General features: G+C 35.9%; 3 protein-coding genes and 1 pseudogene across 10 annotated transcripts in view; 2 read left to right on the plus strand and 2 right to left on the minus strand.

The window, feature by feature from the left end:
• LOC138916605 (olfactory receptor 5W2-like) overlaps positions 1-21178 on the minus strand; it is a 184394-nt gene that overhangs the window by 13628 nt on the left and 149588 nt on the right. The window lies entirely within an intron of this gene.
• Positions 7521-8521, plus strand: LOC138916592 (olfactory receptor 5D14-like; annotated as a pseudogene).
• Positions 14032-14970, plus strand: LOC138916922 (olfactory receptor 5D18-like). Its single transcript, XM_070230529.1, has one exon. It carries the CDS (start codon positions 14032-14034, stop codon positions 14968-14970), a length of 939 nt encoding a protein of 312 aa, XP_070086630.1.
• The window catches only part of LOC111772060 (olfactory receptor 5W2-like), a 28446-nt gene continuing 22972 nt past the window's right edge, over positions 15705-21178 (minus strand). The window contains exon 2 of the mRNA XM_070229534.1: positions 15705-18690. The gene's annotated coding sequence lies outside the window, so the exon portion shown is untranslated. The remainder of the gene's footprint in view (positions 18691-21178) is intronic.

Below are 21178 nucleotides of genomic sequence, written 5' to 3' on the forward strand. Positions count from 1 at the left end.
TGTCTGTAGAACACATGAAAAACTGTTTATACTCAAAACAAGAAGACAAACAATCTCCTTAAAGAATCAGTGAAATATTTTAGCACTTGACAAAACGAGATATACAAATCATCTATAAACACATAAAAAGATACTAAACATCATTAGTCATCAATGAAGTTCTTTTTAAAACCACAGTAAGACACCATTGCATACTAGCTAAATCGCTAAAATGAATACGACTGAAATACCAAATACTGGTGAAAATGTGGAGCAAGCGGAATGCTCATACATTTCAGATGGTAGTAAAAGGTAAAATGACTTTGAAAACAGTTTAGCTATATTTTATGAAGTTGTACAAACATTTCCCATACAACTCAACAATTCCTTTCCTAGATGTTCACCCATGAGAAATGAAATCCAATATTTTAACTTAGGAGAAAATTGTTCTTCTGGCATATGCAGTAATATAGGAAAGAGAAAAGTGTAAGGAGAGTGATGCATGTGGGTATTTTTGTCCTTGTATGAGCTTTTTGGACTTTGTTCCTTTAAAAAGTGATTTTCCTAAGGGCTGGCCTGGTGGAGCAGTGGTTAAGTTCACACATTCTGCTTTGGCAGCCCGGGGTTCGCTGGTTTGGATCTTGGGTGCGGACACGGTACCACTTGGCACGCCATACCGTGGGAGGTGTCCCACATATAAAGTGGAGGAAGATGGGCATGGATGTTAGCTCAGGGCCAGTCTTCCTCAAAAAAAACTGAAACAAACCAACAAACAAAAAAAAAACAAAAAGTGGTTTTCCTAGAAGAGGTGGATTCTCATCCATGAAGAGCTGTTTCCATAGACCTATCAAGGATAAATAGGAAATGGCAGAAGTGATATGGAAAGATCTTGTCTCTTAACATAGAGAAGTATTTATATATACACACAAGCTTATATAAACTTACACATAGCCAAATAAATTATGGTACAATATACATATACTTGTTAATGCATGCAGATATTCTCCTGCATTGTGACTGATGGCATTCTCATAATATTTATGTTACTAAGCCTTTGAGAATTGTAGTAATGAGGTATAATTGTCCTCTTATGTAATTGTCCCTTTGAGATTCAAGGTGAGAATTCAGTTTGTCCATAAAAAAATGGATTTCAAATTGCTGTTAATTCTGAGAAAAACAGACCCCGTATATGTGAGTCATTGTCTGGTCAGGAAAAGAAAACAGCTATTCTTGGTTTTTAAAAGAGAGAAATTAGAATGGTGACTTGTCTTAAATGTACTGGAAGGATTGCTGGGATAAAAAGGAGGAAATAGATCTTAAAGAGATTAGTAAAGAAGCCATTAAAATCAGCAGGCTAGAGGAAAACGTTTTCTCATGACTCAGCCATCCTATGGTCTTCTGTGGTCCTTGACTTGGCTGGGGTTTTGATTGAGACCTGACAGATGTGTGTCTCCCTCAGATCTGAAAGGTTGTTAATGATTGAGCTCTACCCTCTGAAGTTTGAGTTTAACGCACTCTCCTGCTACCCCATGCAGCTTAATAGCTAGACGAATATCGTGAGGGAGAGATGGTCAAGCTTTTTCGGAAGGTCTTGATTCTCTATTTAGATTTTTTTTCCTAAGCACCATGACATTTCTGTAGGACATTTGATTCTGCCTTTCTGGTTCAGATTCCCAACCCCCCATGCTTCCTAGAATAAAGCAAATGCCCTGGTGGAAAAACTGGTCATGTCTTTTTGGTTTCTTTAGTTTTCAATTTATCAATAAATTCTTGTGTGTCCACAAAGCACTGCTGGATTCTTTGTTTTCTCAGTAATGTCCCTCTGCAAGTGCCAAACCTGAAACTCAGCCTGTTCCCAGAATCAGACAATGTGTACCGTGAAGGAAACAGCTGGTGACTGCCAGCTCACCAAGGAAGGCCTCTTTCCACTCTGAAATTTTAATAATCTAGTCCTAATTGCTTCTATTTTTCTCTGTAAAAAATAATTTTTGCAGTTAATTTTTTAAACAAAGTTATTTCATGGAATTGTTGGTCTGCAGTGATCTTCCCTAACCTACCTGAAGCAGAAGACCATGACAGACTCTTCAATGAACAATGGAAGGCAGAAGACAACGAGTGAAGGAAATAACTGTAGAACTATGATCCTGTGCCTAAGAATTATTCTTTAAAGATATAGAGGGAACAAAGTATTTTCAGACAAAAAAAGTGAAAGGAATATCTTCAGTGCATTTACAGTAAAAAAAAATCTTAAGGAGACTTCTTCATGCAGAAGGAAACCAGATGGATCTTGGAGAATGACTGTAGACTATGGAAAACTCAACCAAATAGTAGCCCTTGAAGAGATGCATGTGGCTTATGGAATATAGTATTCTATCATTTAATTGGCAAGTGTATTATTTTAGTTTGCCTTTTAATTAAAAAAAAATAAACAATTCACATTTCCATGGGATGGATAAAAGTATTTCTTTAAAGTTTTTCTTAGGGCCATGTTAACTCTACAGCTGTCTGTCATGGTATAGTTTGAAGAAATCTCTACCACCGGAACAAGCCACAGAACAGCACACCAGTACATTACATTGATAGCATCATACTAACCAACAAGATAAACAAGAGGGGGCTAACATGCTGAAGGCTTTAGTAAGAAACAAAGGAAAGATGAGATTCAGGGAACTGCCACTTGGATGATGTGTTTAGTCTTACAGTAATCAGAAACATTCCAGGGTACCCTCCCCCAAATAAAAGACAAGTTATTGCATCTTCTGTCCCCTACCAGAAGTGAGAAAGCACAGCTCTTAGAAGACGTCTTTGAAGATTTTAGAGGCAACACATTCCTCTAAATACTGCTCTGACTCTTATACTGAGCTTGATAAACAACCCTGAAGGTAATTGATTACCACTTCCTGGTGTATATAATGTTGTATAATCTCCTCCCTTTGTGTGCAGGTGAGGCCTGTGACTTGCTTCTAAGTAATACAATACGTCAAAGGTAATGGGATGTCACTCCCTTGGTTAAGTGATGTTATATAGCAAGATGAAGAATTGTGCACTTGTAATTAAATTCCAAAATCTGTTCATTTTTAGTTAATCAAATGTCAGTTTATCCTGGGTGGGCTTGGTTTAACTAGTGAAAGCCACTAAAAGAAAGACAGGGCCCTCCCTGAAGTTTTTTCCCTGTTGAGCTTCTTATCAAAGCACAACTCTGACTGACACCTGAATTGCAACCTGATGACACACTGGAGAGTCCAGAAACCTAGTTAAGTGGTGCCTGGACTGCTGCCTTGTAGAAACTGTGATATAAAAATGTGCATTCGTTTAAGGCACTTGGTAGGTGGTAATTTATTATGGAGCATAGAAAACTCATATAGCAGGTGACACAGAAGGTTGCTAGCTTTGAGTGACTCTGGGTCAGAAATTGGCTCCAGAGCTGGTCCAGGGTGCAGAGGTCAGTGATAGGAAGCAGATGCAGCGTGAAACTCATGCCACTCACAGTGTAGTAATACAGATCCATCAGTTTCTGGAGCAAAGCCATGTTATCTACAAAAAGTAATTTTGTGCCTTGCGATAATTAGCCACTGTTGTGTTAAGGGTTTCTGCTAGAGTCTGGAAAGGGTTAATCATGTTGTCTGGGACCAGGGAATGCATAAGTGGATCTAATTGAGTGATATCTGGGCATGGTGGGACGAATAGGTTGTTTGACACCCAGTGATTTTAGAGAGTTAAATGTGCTTCTAAAATACATTTGTCATTTTTAAGATGGTATAGATTAATTCTGTTAATATAAGCTTGGAAAAGTTGACTACCCATATTTGGAATAAATGCAAATTAGTTCCAAGGAAGCAAATCAATGTTTCCAAGGAAAATAGTGATCATTTTATGTTAAATGAAAAAGACAGAGTCCAAGTTATGTTGTTTATACATTTCAGGACACATATATTATGCAAAGAAAAAGGCAGACAAATGAAACAGCAAATATTAACAGTGGTTCTCTCTGAATGGTTGTATTTTAGCTGATTCATCTTTACCTTTGCTGTTTACTGTAATCACCATGCTTTCTAAGTCAATTTGTATATTGCCTACAATTAATATTTTAGAAGAAATTCTTGAGGTGGCCTTGATGAAGTATTGTCTCCAGCAATTTAGAAGAAATTACCTTCTTGTAAAATCCAAGATAGGAGTGCATTCAATCTAATTTCTAAGTTTGTGATATAAAAAGAAATAGTTCAGCAAAGATTCTCCAGGATCTAAATCCCTGAGGTCATGGAGGCATACATAAACCCAACAGTTTGCTCCTAGGAGTCAGATTTAGCTTCCAAATCTCTCTCTCTCTCTCTCTCTCTCTACCTCTCTGCCTTTTTCTGAGTTTTTCTGGATTTTAAGAAATATATTCACATCACATTAAATACAATTTATTGTAGACTCCTGCTATATTTACAAACTTCTTAATATTTTCAATAACGTTTGAATTCTGAGTGGGAACCTCCTCGGTGACTATTAACACTAGGAACAGGATCTTCAGGTGAGTTGGTTTCAGGTTGGGCGACCCGTCTTGTGTTATCTTGCACTTACATGGGGGACATTGAAGTCCTGCAACTTTTGAGGCAGGGAAGACTGTTAGTCTAAATGCCATAACGTCTCCTGAGTCCATCTTCCTAAAGTCTCATATCAATGAGTTTTGATCTCTTCCCCCTTCCCTGTGGTATCATCCTGATTTTTGCTTTGAGGATATTCACCACGTGCCTAGCATAGCACAGTCACATTGAAAGTTTTTAAAGGAACAGTGTTAAATCTGAGAATGTCCTTAACATCTCAAAATCTTGTAGAAAGGAGATAAAATAATATGTGTAAAGTAATGGTGAACATAATAGATCATGAAATTTTGATTTCCTGAGTAATGTCTGTAGGTCTACCAAGAAAGTGGAAAATATTGCTGGAGTGAAAAGAGAAAGTTTCTTCACAATAGTGATTTTCATTTAAAGCTTTAGATATTGTAACTGCTGCATCAGTATACTAGAAAAGGAGGATGCTCCTGATAAAAGAAGAGAAAAATCAAATAAGCCAAGGAATAAATGAGCAAGTGTTGTTCATTATAAGCTGAGAATATGGGCATGATTGAAGAAGCTTGAGCACTAGGGAACAGCTAGTGTGAGGGTTTAGGTGAAACTTAGCAGAGACATTTAGAATTAGCTGATATGCAGAAGCCAAAGTTTTCAGAACCAATGACTGTCATAATAACCACAGAAATCAAGAGAAGAAGCTGATGTTCTCACTGTGCAAGCTAGCAGCACTGCAGGGAAGTTGGCTGTTCCTCAGCTACCGTAATCCACCTGAGTGTGATTGCAGCTTGCTAAATATCCCACAGGCACCAATCTGAGATGAGAAAAGGAGGACAAGAGAGTCATATAATAATGAGAAAGCAAGGGAAAAACAGACAATTTATTGAAGGACAGTAAGGGGTGAATTAAGACAAACAGGGCCAAGAGGAGATCCAGGAAAGAGCTGAGACACCCTTTAATGTCCCAGACTGTACCCACTTCTTCATTACTGCCCACTTTGGCCTTTGTTCTATTTCTTAGATTTTTTTTTCAGATTTTTTAAATATTTTTCCTTTTTCTCCCCAAAGCCCCCCAGTACATAGTTGTATATTCTTAGTTGTGGGTCCTTCTAGTTGTGGCATGTGGGATGCTGCCTCAGCGTGGCTTGATGAGCAGTGCCATGTCCGCGCCCAGGATTCGAACTGACGAAACACTAGGCCGCCTGCAGTGGAGCGTGCGAACTTAACCACTCGGCCACGGGGTCGGCCCCTATTTCTTAGATATTTAAAATAATATAAGGGTTTAAAAATAATACCAATTATTCATAGCACTAAGAATTAAAAAGGGTGAGGGTGGAGAAAACTACATCTCCCAGACTCTACAATTGTCAGACTCTATGCTAAGTATATTAACATCGTTTCCTATTTTAAAACTTACACACCAATGAAATATGTATTATCATGTCATTATTGCTGATAAAAATGTTGAGACTCAGAAAATACAATTAATTCACCAGAGATAACACAGTAAATGACAAAGCCTGGAATTGAATTTAAATCTATGGTTCCAAGCCATGCTTCTTTCATTATGCTGGTCTGTCATTAGCTCTTTGTCACTTTCCTGCCCGTTCTCTTTTCTACATGTAGGAAATACATTTTCATGTGTGTCAAAAATAGCATTTAGCTGTGAAGGAGATAATAGTTTCTTTGTACATTGACTTGATCAGACAAAACTAAAATGGTGTCTTCATCTATGGGAGTAGTTCTTATAGTATCTTATTAACCTGAACATTTCAGAAAGGTGCTTGTTATTGATACGTTATTATTATAAACTTATCTTTTAAAACATTATTAAATGATTAAAGATACATCTGTGGTTATGAACTACTGTAGAATACAGATGCTTTTGTTTTCTCAAAGTAACATCTATAAATATAACAAAGATTTCATGACTCAAAATAAGATAATCACATACGTAGCTTTAATCAAAACCAATGTTTATATCACCAGAAATTTGGAGGGTGACTATGTAACCATTGACGTTTAGCACATTATCTAGCAAGAATATAGAAAACATGTTAGGGAATATGGAAGGCTGTAGAAAATATAGAAGGATTGAGCAAACCACATTATAAGTTGCTCTCCATATCAGATATTTTAAGTATTTAGTGTTATAATATGCCTAGTAAAGCTAACAGATTAAAATGTAATAATAGAAAGTTAAAAGATAATAATCAAGGAATCTAGATGAGTATATTGAGAGCATCAGTGACACTAAGTGAGATAACACTTTAGTAGGAAAGAAAACACAGGAGAGAGGGAATAGCATGTCATAAATGCAACTTGCTCATTTCACCAGGTCACTACAGTGTTTTTAGAACCTTAGGGCAATTACTGTAGCATCAGCGTAAATCAATGGAAAGCCTGAAGATATACAGGGCTATATTTCCTTCAATGTCCATATATTTTTTCAAAACTTGAAAATTCTTTTGGTGACTCATAAATGCTGCCTTTCCTATGATCCTCAATTTGAATATCATAACTCTAGAAGTATGATCACTTCTAATGCTTTACTACTCCTGATCCTTCCTTTATAAATTTCAGTGCTTAAATTATATTCATTGTTATGTTAGCGCTATTTCAAAAAAAACACAGGTCCTCAGAACGATGGAACTGTGAAAGACAGATGTTTTTCTACAACAATGTAGAATACTTTTCTGTCTAATCATAAACTTAATTCAAATTCTGGCACTTAGATCGACTTCAAAACCCAACTCATCACTAACAAGCTGTGTAACCTCTAACAAGTTCCTTAACTTACATATGCCTCAGTTTCCTTATGTAAAATACGGGGCTACCTGTTTTACAATTCATAGTGGTATTTGAAGATTGAAATTAATATATTTGAATCTTTTAGCACAATGCCTGCCACATAGTAAATGTTATAAAAATTTACTATCATCATTAATATTTTTATTATCATTATTTCAGATATTCTTCAACAACAATCATGTTGTTAGCTGAAGGAAATCAGAGTACTGGAGCCACGTTAACCCTCTTGGGCTTCTCAGAATATCCAGATGTTCAGGTGCCCTATTCCTGGCATTCTTGACCACCTACACAGTCACTTTGGTGGGGAACCTCAGCATGATCATGATCATCAGGATCAGTCCTAAACTCAACATCCCCATATATTTTTTTCTCAGTCACTTGTCCTTTGTTGATTTCTGTTATTCCATTATAGTTACACTCAAACTGTTAGAGAAGTTGGTTGTGGAAGACAGAACCATTTCTTTCATAGGATGCATCATGCAATTCTTCTTGGCTTGTATATCTGCAGTGGCAGAAACATTCATCTTGGCAGTGATGGCCTGTGACCACTTTGTGGCCATCTGTAATCCTCTGCTTTATACAGTGGCCAGGTCACAGAGGCTCTGTGCCCTCCTGGTGGCTGGGTCATACCTCTGGGGTATGGCTGGCCCCTTGGTACTCCTTTGCTATGCTCTTCGGTTAAACTTTTCTGGACATAACATAATCAACCACTTTTTCTGTGAATATACTGCTCTCATTGCTGTCTCAATCTCCAATATACAAATTCCCCACCTACTGCTCTTTGGTTTTGCCACCTTCAATGAGGTGAGTATACTATGCGTCATCCTTGCTAGATACGTATTTATTTTTGAGACTGTACTTAACATCTGTTCTGCTAGCGGGCGTTGTGAGCCTTCTCCACCTGTGCCTCCTACCTTATCGCCGTCACCATCTTTTACGGGACCATCGTTTCCTTCTACCCTGTGCCCAACTCCAAAAACTCTTGGCAAATTGTCAAAGTGGCCTCTGTATTTTACACAATGGTCAACCTCATGTTGAACGCTCCGATCTATAGCTTGAGGAATAAAGATGCGAAGGATGCCTTCCAGAAATTAATTGACACAAAAGTCCTGTTTTCTGAACCAATCTCAAAAGATGTTTTTAATCTTAAAAGCAGTGGAAACAGAGTCTTCTAAAACCTACAGCACATATTCGCGTGAGGTATTTTTGGTGACTGATGTCACCATATTTTGAATCGGTAAACTGAATTCCCTTGAAGTTATTTGTGTTGTATGTCACTGAAGCATTGTGTATTTTTTGGGAGATACAGATGGATATGCTATGTGATAAAAGGGGGGATGATACTCTTCTGATACTTTCATTCCTTGGGTTCTGCAAATTCTATGAATCCACAATCTTGGGCTTTCTAACAATCAGCTTATGCTGAGAAGTATATTGGGCAAGAACAGTTACATCTATTGCGTAGATGATGACACAGAGATTCAAGAAACTAGCCTAGAATTGACTGAAATGATTAATTTAAGACAGGAACTCAACTCTGTTAACTCTAAATCTAGTGTCCTTTCACTCTAGTACCTTGGAGACTATTAAAGTCATCAAGTGAAAAGTTGGTGGGAAATGTTTAAAGGAAGTAATCAACCTGACACTGCCTGAATCCACAGTTCAGACTTAGCAGCACTAAAAGTGGACAACTAGTTAACACGTATGTCACAATTTGATGCAACTGGCAATAGTCACAACCACCTATGAAGAATTCTTGCCTAAAGGAAACTAAAAGAGTGAATCTAAACTAATAAAGCTTCTTGATGTACCAGTTTAAAGGAATTGGTGCAGGAACAAGTCAAATGATGACAAATAAAGCAATAAGAAAAATACAGATGGTCCAATTTTTCCAAAAAATTACCTGAACGCACATACATGTACATGAACACACCCTCAAAACTGTTACACACTACACAGAACATAATGCTACAGAATACATGGAACTGTTACATAATAAAAAAATTTTAGTTATAACAACCAAATTTGTTTGCTTCTTGATTCAAACTAACTGTACAAATATATCTTTGAGACAACTGGGGAAATTTAAAGTGAGTTTGGTATTAAATTATATAACAATATGTTATTTTGTTAGATGCAATTTTGGCATGAGTGTTTATTCTAATGCTTATTTTATCGATGGTTACATTTTTTATAAACTCCTGTTAATGACTTAGTACTGTTAGCAAGTGGATGGGAAGTCAGGGACTCACTGTCCCTAAAATGTCTTTACCTTTCAGGACAAAGAACACTTCACATAGTCTTGCTTTCCAGGCTGCACATAGGACTTTTGGCCAAAAATGCATTTGGGACAGGAAAGAGAAGCAGTGTAGCAATGTAGTTCTTATAGTTGATTGTCTTGACGCTTGTAACATTGGTGGAAGTACTTTTTATTTCCTTGAATGTCTTTAAAAGACAAAGTTTTAAAACTACATTGATAAACCTCTTTTTGGTTTTATCATCCCAGATTATTTCAGTAGAGCTGAAATTATTTAAGGACAATTTCTTAAAGAAAATGTACCACAAAAGTACTCAACTAGTGCCATCTCATATTTTGTTGTTGTTCTAAAAAGTACCAACACAGTGGCACAAATACAGCTTTAAAGGACCACCAATTGATATACCCAGATAAGCTTCCTTTTTTCTTTCTGCCATAAATAATATCATGCTGAAATATCCAAGTTACATTTGTTGCAAAAGGGGTTTAGAAAACATAGGACACTACTGCAAACTGCAGAATTATTGAGATGCATGAAAAAAGCTGACTGTCGATTTGAAAATCAATTGTATTTGCTATTCCCTTTGTCTCAAATTCAACGCTCTTCCCTCAGTTATTTGCATAATTTGCTTTCTCACTTGGAAATGGTCCACACTCAAATACCACCTCACTATAGTCTTGTCTGACCTCCCTATTTAAAATGAAACCTTCAATTGTATATTTTTTTGCATTTATAATTACTGGAAAATCATTGCATATTTATTTTTTATTCCCCATTAAATTAAATTTGTTGAAAAATGGACATTCTTGCTCTTCTTCTCCAATGCCTAAGATAGCACCTAGCTTAGGGTAAACCTCTAATAAATATTTATTGAAAGAATGAATGAATGAGTAATTACATATCCTCATTATGTACTCAACCTTATTTCCCTGGTTTCTGACTAGAGATAGAAAATTCAGCAGAGTGGACACTTGTTTTGGTTTGTCTTATTTTGTTTTATTTTGACCGCCAAGTTTCAATAATCACTTCTAAAACATCCTTATTGTTCTTTGTGAACTATCTCCTGTCTGATCTTAAATTCCTCATAGTTCTGGAAAGTTTGGCTCTATTCCAAGTTCCTTGGAAGGTCATGTTTATTATTCAGTAAGATTCTTGGTACACTTACTTTATGTTAATCAATTGATGTAGGAGTTTAGAATATATAAGTGAACACATTCTCTGCTTTTCTTTTTCTCTGGAATTTTTATTCTAGCAGGGAGAAACAAACAATATATAATAACTGCAATAAATAAAGATTAAAAATATATTTGAAGCTTGTTAAGTACTTTAAACATTAAAGTGGATAGTGGAGTAGCCCCTGCAGTATAATAGTATGTTCACGGAAGTTTCCACTGAAAGGTCCATTTGAACAAAAACTTAAGGGAAAGCATTCCAAGGTAGGGGGAAAAAACTGGCAGAAAAGACCATAAGTAAGGAATATACAATATTTTCTAGAAACAGAAGGCAAGGAACAGAAGGAAAGAGGTCAGACTAGCTGGGGCAAGGGTAATAGAACAGAACAAAGATTTAAAAGGGACTGGATAATTTTCCCAACTTAATATTAAATTTGTAAATATTTCTGTTTTAACTCTGAAGGCATCAAGATGACCTAGAAGATCTCCAATATGGTGAGAGTGGATGATATGGAGGCAGACAGTTATGCTTGGCATATAGTAGTCACTCAGTTAATACTTGATAATGAGGACTTTTATAATTACATAATTTTGGTAGTTGTATGAGGTATGGGACTAATTAGGGGCCTGGGGGAAGTGACCTTATAAATTTTCATGTGAAATACCCCTTATGCTGCTCCAGGTTTTCTAGCATACAAGAATTATGTTAGAGAAAGGTGATTAATTTTAATTGTTTATTTAATGACCTCAAGAGAATGGGGCAATGGGTGGTCTCTAGGGTTCATGTCCCAAAGGTAGTGACTGTAGCTATAAGAACACATGCATCACTCCCAATCTGCAGAGGTCCTCCCTTTGCCTCCAGCAGGTTTCTTTTAAGATTCTAGAGACAGATTGATGCTAATTTCAATGTAGGGTATGTAGAAAACAACATGATGGGGGAACTTATCCTTTAGATCTAGACAGCTCTTGAAAAATATTTAGCCCCTGCAAAAGTTACACATATGAACATGCAAAGAAGAGGATACATTTATTTATTTATTCTCAAGAGCTTTGTGTCAGAGGGCCTGGCTTGGCTGAACTCCTCGCTAACAGCCCATGAAGAACTGGTACTGGAGTGGGGAGGAGCCGAGGTACAGGAGGTGTGGGGAGAGAAGAGCTCTGAGAATTTGAGGGAATGTGCATTATCTTGATTCTACAAATTTTTGGAAAGGGATCCAGGTAGAACAGACAAATATTTAAATAAATTGAAACAAGCAGAGATTGAATAGACCGTCTATTGAAAAACAATTAAAAGTGATCAGCTTTAATTAAGATTATAAAGCAGGATACACATGTCCCTTGTGGGCAAAAAGTTACAAAAAAATTGGGAAAAGAATTACACGGAAGAAGATTTCAGCTGTTATATTTCCTATATAGTTTTCAGGACACAGGAGCCATTATATTAAATATAATATTAGTTTAAAATGAATTTTTAAATGCTTTAGCTAAATTAAATATTGTATTATGAAAAAAGTTTGATAATTAGAACATCTGACTTTGTGATGGATTGTCTTTTGAGGTTGTCGTTAATACTCAAATTTATGAATATAGGGACAGAGGGCTCTTGAGTGCCTCAGTTTTGCATATGATCTGACATTTTTATTGATGAGCCATCTGAAATCCATTTCTTGGGTTGTGGGACCAGAGGTAATCTTACCAGAAATGATAGAGAAAGAGTTTTCCAGAATGGTAAGATCTTAAAAGTGTTGGCAACCATTTACAGAAATATAATTCTTTTGTATTACTATTTTCTCATGAAAAGTCTTTATAATGCAGTACTACCTCCAATTTAGAATCTCTCTCCCTCACAGGTAATATAGGACAGAAGGAATATCCTATATGTCTTGAAGGGAGAGTAGAAAGAGAGAAAGAGAGAGAGAGAGACCTTTGAAAGAGAAGTTTCTAAGTCAGAGTCTTTACTATACTTAGTTATTCCTGGGAGAGAAAATGTCCCTAAATCCCCTTCTCATTTCATCTCAATGTTCCTTTCTAGTATAACTCTGTGGCATGTATGCTGTCATTGGGCTATTTCTCATAGGTTTAGAGTCTCTAGTTTGTCAATTAAAAGTATGATGATTAGGGGTCAGCCCGGTTGCATAGTGGTTAAGTTCATGCACTCCACTTCGGCAGCCCAGGGTTCACAGGTTCGGATCCCCAGAGAAAACCCAGCACAGCTCATCAAGCTATGCTGTGGTAACATGCCACATAAAAATAGAGGAAGACCGGCACAGACATTAGCTCAGTGATAGTCTTCCTCAAGCAAAAAGAGGAAGATTGGCAACAGATCTTAGCCCAGAGCCAATCTTCCTCACATACACAGAAAAGGTATGATAATTCATAAAGGAAATATGTTAGTAGCTAGACAAGAATACGGATCAGGGTCTGGTGTAATAAAATGGATTTGGGGCTGGGAGTCTGGAGATGTAGGATCTGGTCACAGACATGTAGATTGGTACTTACTTGCATTTCGTTGGGAAAGCCAAGATTCTCCAGTTTCCCTTATGTCACCTCCAGAACAAGGAGGTAGACTAGATAACCTTTATCATCTGTTCCAATTTTATTATTCCTCAAGCAATGAGGAAGGATTGACATTTGGGATTCCCCGAGCTGAGGAGCATACTCTTTGAGAAAAATCAATTAAGCTTAACTTTGATAACAGATTTACTGAGTCAGAGTGAAAAGCAAAGATTAAAGTGCTATAAGGAATTAACAATAAAGGCACAAATGTAAAGTAGAGGTTTTCATTCTTAATGTCAAAGTATGAATATATGATGCAAAAATTAATTTGTTTAGAAATTTCTCATTTTTGTTACTGATTATAGTACTGACATAATCAGTCATTGCAGTATGCTAGGCTTATCTTTTATGAACTTATAATTTTCAAGGAGAGCTGAAAGTGTTATGGGAGGATTTGCTTTAAAATAACCATAAATCTCTTGATTTCATACTTTTTTGTAAATATTAAAAATTATAATTGAGTACAAACATAATGCAATAACTGTATTGTTTTTACATAAGGAAACATTTTAAATGGTCGTTATGTTTTACAATTTTAGACATTTAGTGTATCTTGCATAGAAAATACAAAAAGAAATCCTGAAAGGCATATTTTGCTTCATTTTGCAGTCTTGGGAAGGGCAGTTAACCAAGCTTCTTATATCCTCACTCTCCTTAATATTTTTATTTTCAGGACTGATTCAGATTCTAACAAACAGAAACCATGTTACTGTCAGAGAGAAATAAAACTGGGGCCACGTTCACTCTCTTGGGCTTCTCAGATTTCCCAGAACTGCAAATCCCTCTCTTCTTGATTTTTCTGGCTATTTACACTGTCACTGTTGTAGGGAATATTGGGATGATTGTAATAATCAAAATTAACCCCAAGCTACACACCCCTATGTACTTTTTCCTCAGCCACCTCTCATTTGTGGATTTCTGCTATTCCTCCGTCATTACTCCCAAGACCCTGGTGAACCTAGTTGTGGAAGACAGAACCATTTCATTTATAGGATGTGTAGTACAATTCTTTTTCTCTTGTACCTTTGTGGTAACTGAATTCTTTTTATTAGCTGTGATGGCCTATGACCGCTTTGTGGCCATTTGTAACCCTCTACTCTACACATTTGCCATGTCCCAGAAACTCTGTGCCGTGCTAGTGGTCGGATCATATGCATGGGGAGTAGCTTGTTCCTTGATATTCACATGTTCTGTTATCAAATTATCATTTCGAGGTTTCAACACAATTAATCATTTCTTCTGTGAATTCTCCTCGTTGCTGTCCCTCTCTTGCTCTGATACTTATGTCAACCAGTTGCTGCTTTTCATTTTTGCCACCTTTAATGCGGTTAGCACACTACTCATCATTCTCATGTCTTACGGATTTATCAGTGTTGCTATCCTCAAGATGCATTCAGCCAGTGGGCACTGCAAAGCCTTCTCCACCTGTGCCTCACACCTGACCACCGTTACTATCTTCTATGGCACCATCCTCTTCCTCTACTGTGTGCCCAACTCCAAAAACTCCAGGCACTCAGTCAAAGTGGCCTCTGTGTTTTACACAGTGGGGATCCCCATGTTGAATCCTCTGATCTGCAGTTTGAGAAATAAGGATGTCAAGGATATTGTCAGCAAAATAATTCTTCTTAAGCATTCTTATTAACCATATTATTATTATTAAGCATATTCTTATTAAGCATATTATTTTAACAGAGTTTGTCCCTGATATGTAAATAAAGTGTGTCCATAAATGTTGATTTAAAATTAATTAATTTAAAATTATGAAGAGTTAATGTTGTACAATAGAAAAGTCATGGGTTTTAGTTAAAAGAGACTAAACTTGGCTCTATCTCTTACTGGAAAATAAAATAGCCATCTCTCTCATCTTTAATTTTTAATCTATAAAATTGAGATAATGTAAACTAGCTCTTAATCTGATTGTGATGAATAAAAAGACTATATTTAAAAAAAGACGGTATAAATATCATATGTAAAACCTTGTGTAATCTCAATAAGCAGTTTTATCCCCTTTCTTATAACATACTTGAAGTACACTAGGCTCTCAATAAACATGTGAATTTCTCTTGTAAAAGTACAAATAGCAGTTAAAGTAAGACTAGTCTTCATCCTTCAAGGAATGTAAAATCTAGTGTTGACAGTAGGGCAGTGAAAAAAGTAGTCACTGTATAAGGTAGAAAATAATAAGTTATCATGGAGAATTTGAGAGAAAGGAAAGTTCAAATCCATTTAGGGACATTAGAGAGATGTCTTCATAAAACAGGTATTGTTTGAATTTGTCCTTGAATAACAGAATGGTCAGAATTTTAGGAGACACATTTCAACAAGGAGTTTTCTTTGGAAGATGGAAGCATGGCAAAGTCAAAATGCAATACTGAGTCAATGATGAACCAAATTTTTTATTGAGTGAATACTTTATGACATGCACATGTGTGTGTATATTATTGTGTATACAGGTTACTTGGCATGAATGGAAAGTTGATAAGACATGGCCTTTATTCTGAATGTGTTTCAAAGGAGCTCAAGTATGGTAGGATGATAAGCTGTGATAGACTCCACCAGAGGCATAGAAATAGTAGATTGGCTCTCAAGAAATCTTACAGGCAAAAAGTAAGCAGGGTATCAACCCAATCTGTACTTCATACTTTCATTCTGCTTATAAACACATCAAAACCATGATCAATTCCTTGATTCTTTTTCCTGAACATGAGGGTAATTTCTGAATCCTTCTCAATTGAACTCCCATCTTAAAAAAAAAAAAGTTGGAGTCACCTCAAGTGTTGGAAACAAATCACCTATATAACTTTATTCAAAATAAAATGAAAAGCAGGCATTCATTACTATTAAGACCTATTTGATCTGGTAAATTAAAAATTCTAGATTTCTTTAACATTAATAACTCACTTATGCTTGAATAAATTATACGTCCTTCTCCTTCTCTTTAATCAATATGTCTAGATAAAATTCCAAACTAATCATCAATATAATGGAAGAAATAAATTTCCAGGTATTTTAGTAAGGAAGAAAATCTAACGTGGGGAACAATTTTATATGGATTCAATAAAGTTATTTGGAATGTTCATGTTATTTTAACCTTATGTTCATTATTGAAATGTTCCATTCATATACATTATATAATAAGGAATCAATTAAATAACCATTCTATATGGAAAAATAAAATAGTGTTTTAGATATTGGATGTCTGATGAGGGAATGCTTTTCTCTTCTATTGACTTCTGTTTCTCTAGCTATTTACAAATTTATCTTTGTTATACATTTAGCAATTAAGCAATTTCTAATTTTCTTTGAAATTAAGAAATTATTTATATTAATCTTAAACTGAATCCGTAATGGTTAATGCCTTTTTTTAGAGAAGTTTATCTTACTTCTGTCCTGCTTGCACCAAGGATGAGCACATTTTTTGATAGAATTACCACAAACCGTTTGCCTTTACTTTGAAGAAACCAAGGCCTATGATGCTTAAGTGACCTCGCCAACATTGTAAAAGCAATTGTTGATAGAATTCATGAAATCATTCAAGACTCCAGACATATCAGAAGCACACTTTCCATTAAACACTGGCATACAATATGTTTTCCATTATCAGGTTGTGACAGTTCAGATTCTTTATAGTAGATTCTGTTGCTTCTATATACAACATGACTCATATTAGTAGTCTTCACATCTTTTGGTCATACGCTTCTCAATTAGTTTTGAAAAGGTATATATTCGAAGAATTTAATTTTACATATACAATATTTCATCATAAACTTAAATAACAAAAACTGTAATTTCCATTGCATATCCATTTAGAATACATAAATAAATGACATCCAAAACAGTCATGTTTGTGCCTTTCCTTCTCCTGAATTTACATTCAATCCTACTCCTCCCATTGATCACTACAACGTTATTAATCAGATTCATACTTTTTATTTCATAATGCTTTTGGCAAAATCAAAAGTTTTTCTTTCTGTATTAAGTTAACCTTGTAACGATTCAATAATAATTATACCACTAATTAAAATATAATTGCATTGCAAATTTGGATAAAATATAATCAATCAAAATTGAAAAAATATTTTTGGAAATATTTTATTTTGCTGAGGAAGAATAAGCCTGAGCTAACATCTGTGCCAATCTTCCTCTATTTTTTTTGTATGTGGGTTACCTCCACGGTGTGGTTGGGGACTGAAGTACATTTGCGCCCAGGATTTGGGCTGTGAACCTGGGCCGCTGAAGTGGAGTGCGCAGGACTTTAACCACTCAGCCATGGGGCTGAGCCCTGGAAATATTCTTTGTGTGAGAAATATTATGAATATATGTTTGGATTATTTATTTCAATTAATTAATGTATCCTTGGAAAGATATCACAATGTTAGAAAGCAAGAGGGTTCAGCATCATTTCTATTTCCACTTTTTAATAGATGAAAATACGGAGACTGCTTGGTCATATTAAATGGAAATGGGACTAGAAACTGTCAGAGATTGTGCTAAAATAGGAATATCACTCAACTCTTTCAACTCCATCCAAGTTACGTGCCAATTTCTCACAATAATCTTTAGTTGTTTATTTTAATTAATATGTTTTGGAGTGGTTTGTTCTGCAATCAGTAGAAACACTCACTTTCTTAATTTCTGAAAAGGTTACCAAAAGACCTTCCACATCTTATCATATAACAATTAAGTATATCTGTTATTCCACTTGGAGGCACCATGATTAAAACAATGGAATTAGGGGCAAGCCCAGTGGTGCAGCAGTTAAGTTCCCACGTTCTGCTTTGCCAGCCATGGGTTCGACAGTTCAGATCCCGGGTGTGGACATGGCACCACTTGGCAAGCCACGCTGTGGTAGGCGTCCCACATATAAAGTAAAGGAAGATGGGCGCGGATGTTGGTTCAGGGCCGGTCTTCCTCAGCAAATAGAGGAGGATTGGCAGCAGTTAGCTCAGGATTAATCTTCCCCAAAAAAGATGGAATTAAAAAGTTTAGAAAATTTAACACACTGCTGATTGCATTGAACCTTGCCAATACAATATTTTACTAAAACAGCACTATCGTATGTGTTTTGAATACATTTCATCAAAACTCAGAGCTTCATATTGATGTTATTCAATTTAGGGATAATGACCATGAAATCAAATTCAATAAAATATTTATTTTTAAATTAGTTTTTAAAAAAACCTGCCATGTTTTTAAATCTAAGACAAATAGGTAAGCAAAGCAGCTCTCCTGTGAGTGGTTGGCCCAGATGACATGAAACTTCACTGACAATGGTACTCTTTATAGATAGTTTTCTGGTTTTTCTGTCATGAGACTCTCTCCTGCAGGAAGATAGGTTTTGTGACAGTAGTTTCAGGATGCACTAAGAACAAAAAGAAGAGATGTTAAAAAATATTGTCATCAATCTACTAAATATCTGATTTCAAAACATCACTGTGTTGGCTAAAACACATGCCTAATGCCATCATTTTCTGTGGAAAGAAATATGTACTATATGCCAGAATCATGACAAGAAGTCATACCATGGGATTGAAGTGTCTTGATTAAAGAAAACTTCAAGATTCATGAAAAACAGTATTTCAAATTGTTCTTAGGTTTTAGAAGTTTGCTTTTGTTTTCCTCATTGGGGTAATTCACATAGTAAACGAGAACGAATAAGAGGAATCATCACTTTTGAAAAATGAGAGAAATAGAAACATGAGAGTGCTAGGTGGAAAGAAGACCCGGAAACATTCTTCAAATTCAGAAAATTAACATATGGATCAATTTTAGGAAAACATATATAGGTTGCTGAGAATTTGGAAACTGATTACCTGTAACTAAATACATCCATGGAATTCTTGAAATGTTTGGTATATCAAAGAGCACAAATCACAGACAGTTATTTGAATACTGTTGGTTTAGGGAGACAATACATGGTCAGAAAAGGGGCAGACCTGGGAGAGATCCCTGAGGCAATCCCTTTTAATAGTCTCTGGCATTGAGTAAGGACTATGCCATCCCAGCATCATTCAGTAGTTCTGCTCTTCTTCACAGGGTCATATGTGTGTCACAACCCAAGAAGCAGCATGTAGTCTGATTCTGTCAGTGATTCTGTGTGTGACTTTTAGGAAGTTGGACCTGACTGTGCTTCAGTCACCTCATTCATAAAGTTATATAATTGTATCAATCTCACATATTTTTATAAAGATGAAATGTGTTTAATAGTTGTATTCATAACAGTAGCTAGCATATCAGAAGTGGCCAATAAATGTGAGGAATTATTATTATTTTCAGTTACAAAGTTCATTATCCCCACCTCTTTCAGATATTTGGTAGAACTCTGGTGTGGCTTCAGACCTTATGCCCTCCAGGAAGGAGCTTTTGAGCATAAGACAGGCAAAGTTTATAAGACCTATTTATATATTTCACAGTGGTGATAGGGGGGCGGGGGTGGACTGTCATGTGCATCATAGTGTTGAGCAGCATCCCTAGTCTCTACCCACTAGATGTCAGTAGCACTCCTCCGTATTGTGACAATGAAAAATGACTCCAGGCATTGCCAAATGTCTCATGAGGATCAAAACAACTCCTGGTTAAGAACCACTACTCTATAAGTAATCAACAGCCTGATTTTTCATCCTTAGACTTGAAAACAGGAAAAGGTTTGAATTCAGAATAAGGCAACTCAGTTTTACTGGCTGTTGAAGAGAGAAACCATACCATCAGAATAATTATTTGTTTTCAAACTGAGATTTCTTAATTTCTTTTCTTTTGGTGAGGATGATTAGCCCTGAGCTAACATCTTTTACCAATCTTCCTCTTTTTGCTTGAGGAAGATTGTCCTTGAGCTAACATCTGTGCCAATATTCCTCTATTTTGTATGTGGGACACAACCGCAGCATGGCTTGATAAGCAGTGCCTAGGTCCCTATCCAGGATCTGAACCTGAGAATCCCAGGCTGCTGAAACAAAGCACATGAACTAAATTACTACACCACTGGGCTGACCCCCAAACTGGCATTTCTTTATGCACATATCCTTCACCTCTTTGAAATAATTTGAAGAATGAGGAAAATACCTGGCTCTGTTGAGTTCTAGTCCAGATTCTCTTTCCTCCAGGAATAACCAACTAGTGCAACTACAGTCACGTATATGTCTACCAAGGGTCAGAGAATAAGTGAGAGTGGTCTCACCCTCTATTGGCATTTTCTATTTGTCAAAGGCCTTGAATGTATCCTTCTCTTATTAAAAAATAACAACCTCCCTCTCCACTCTACTCCATAAACCTTATGTTTTGTGAGAATTCAGGCATGTTTCTACATTGCTTTTAAAAAAAATTGCAACAAAATATTTATGTTTCATAGATGTTGTCAGGATTAAATATACAATGCAACTTATATAAACATATAATATTCTGTCTGTGCAATCTGGCTTACTGTTTTTTAACTTGCCATTTTATCATAGCTATTTTTCAGGTCACTAAAAGTTCTTCAAAAATATAATTTTAATAGCTGCATAGTTTTCCATAATATATAAGTACCATAACTTTAGCCATTTCCCTCTTGTTTGACACTTTATTTCTGTTTTATTTACATAAATAATGCTGCAATGCAGCAGCAAGCATTTGTGTTAATACTTTCATATTCACATCTTTTATTTGTTCTACAAATAGTTTTAAAGCAGTGAATTCATTTGTCAAGTAGCTCTTTATAGGACTTCAGAATCATAGTTATAGGAGGTTCGAATCCAAGTACCAATTCGACGAACAATGGTCAGCATAGAATTGCATAATTAACAAAACCACTATGTTAACTTCATAGAGAAAATGCTAATCTAGAGTATAAAAGCTACTTTCCCTTTTTAAAACAC

The sequence above is a fragment of the Equus caballus genome, chromosome 12 (genome assembly GCF_041296265.1).
Source record: "Equus caballus isolate H_3958 breed thoroughbred chromosome 12, TB-T2T, whole genome shotgun sequence".
NCBI classification, from domain to species: Eukaryota; Metazoa; Chordata; class Mammalia; order Perissodactyla; family Equidae; genus Equus; species Equus caballus.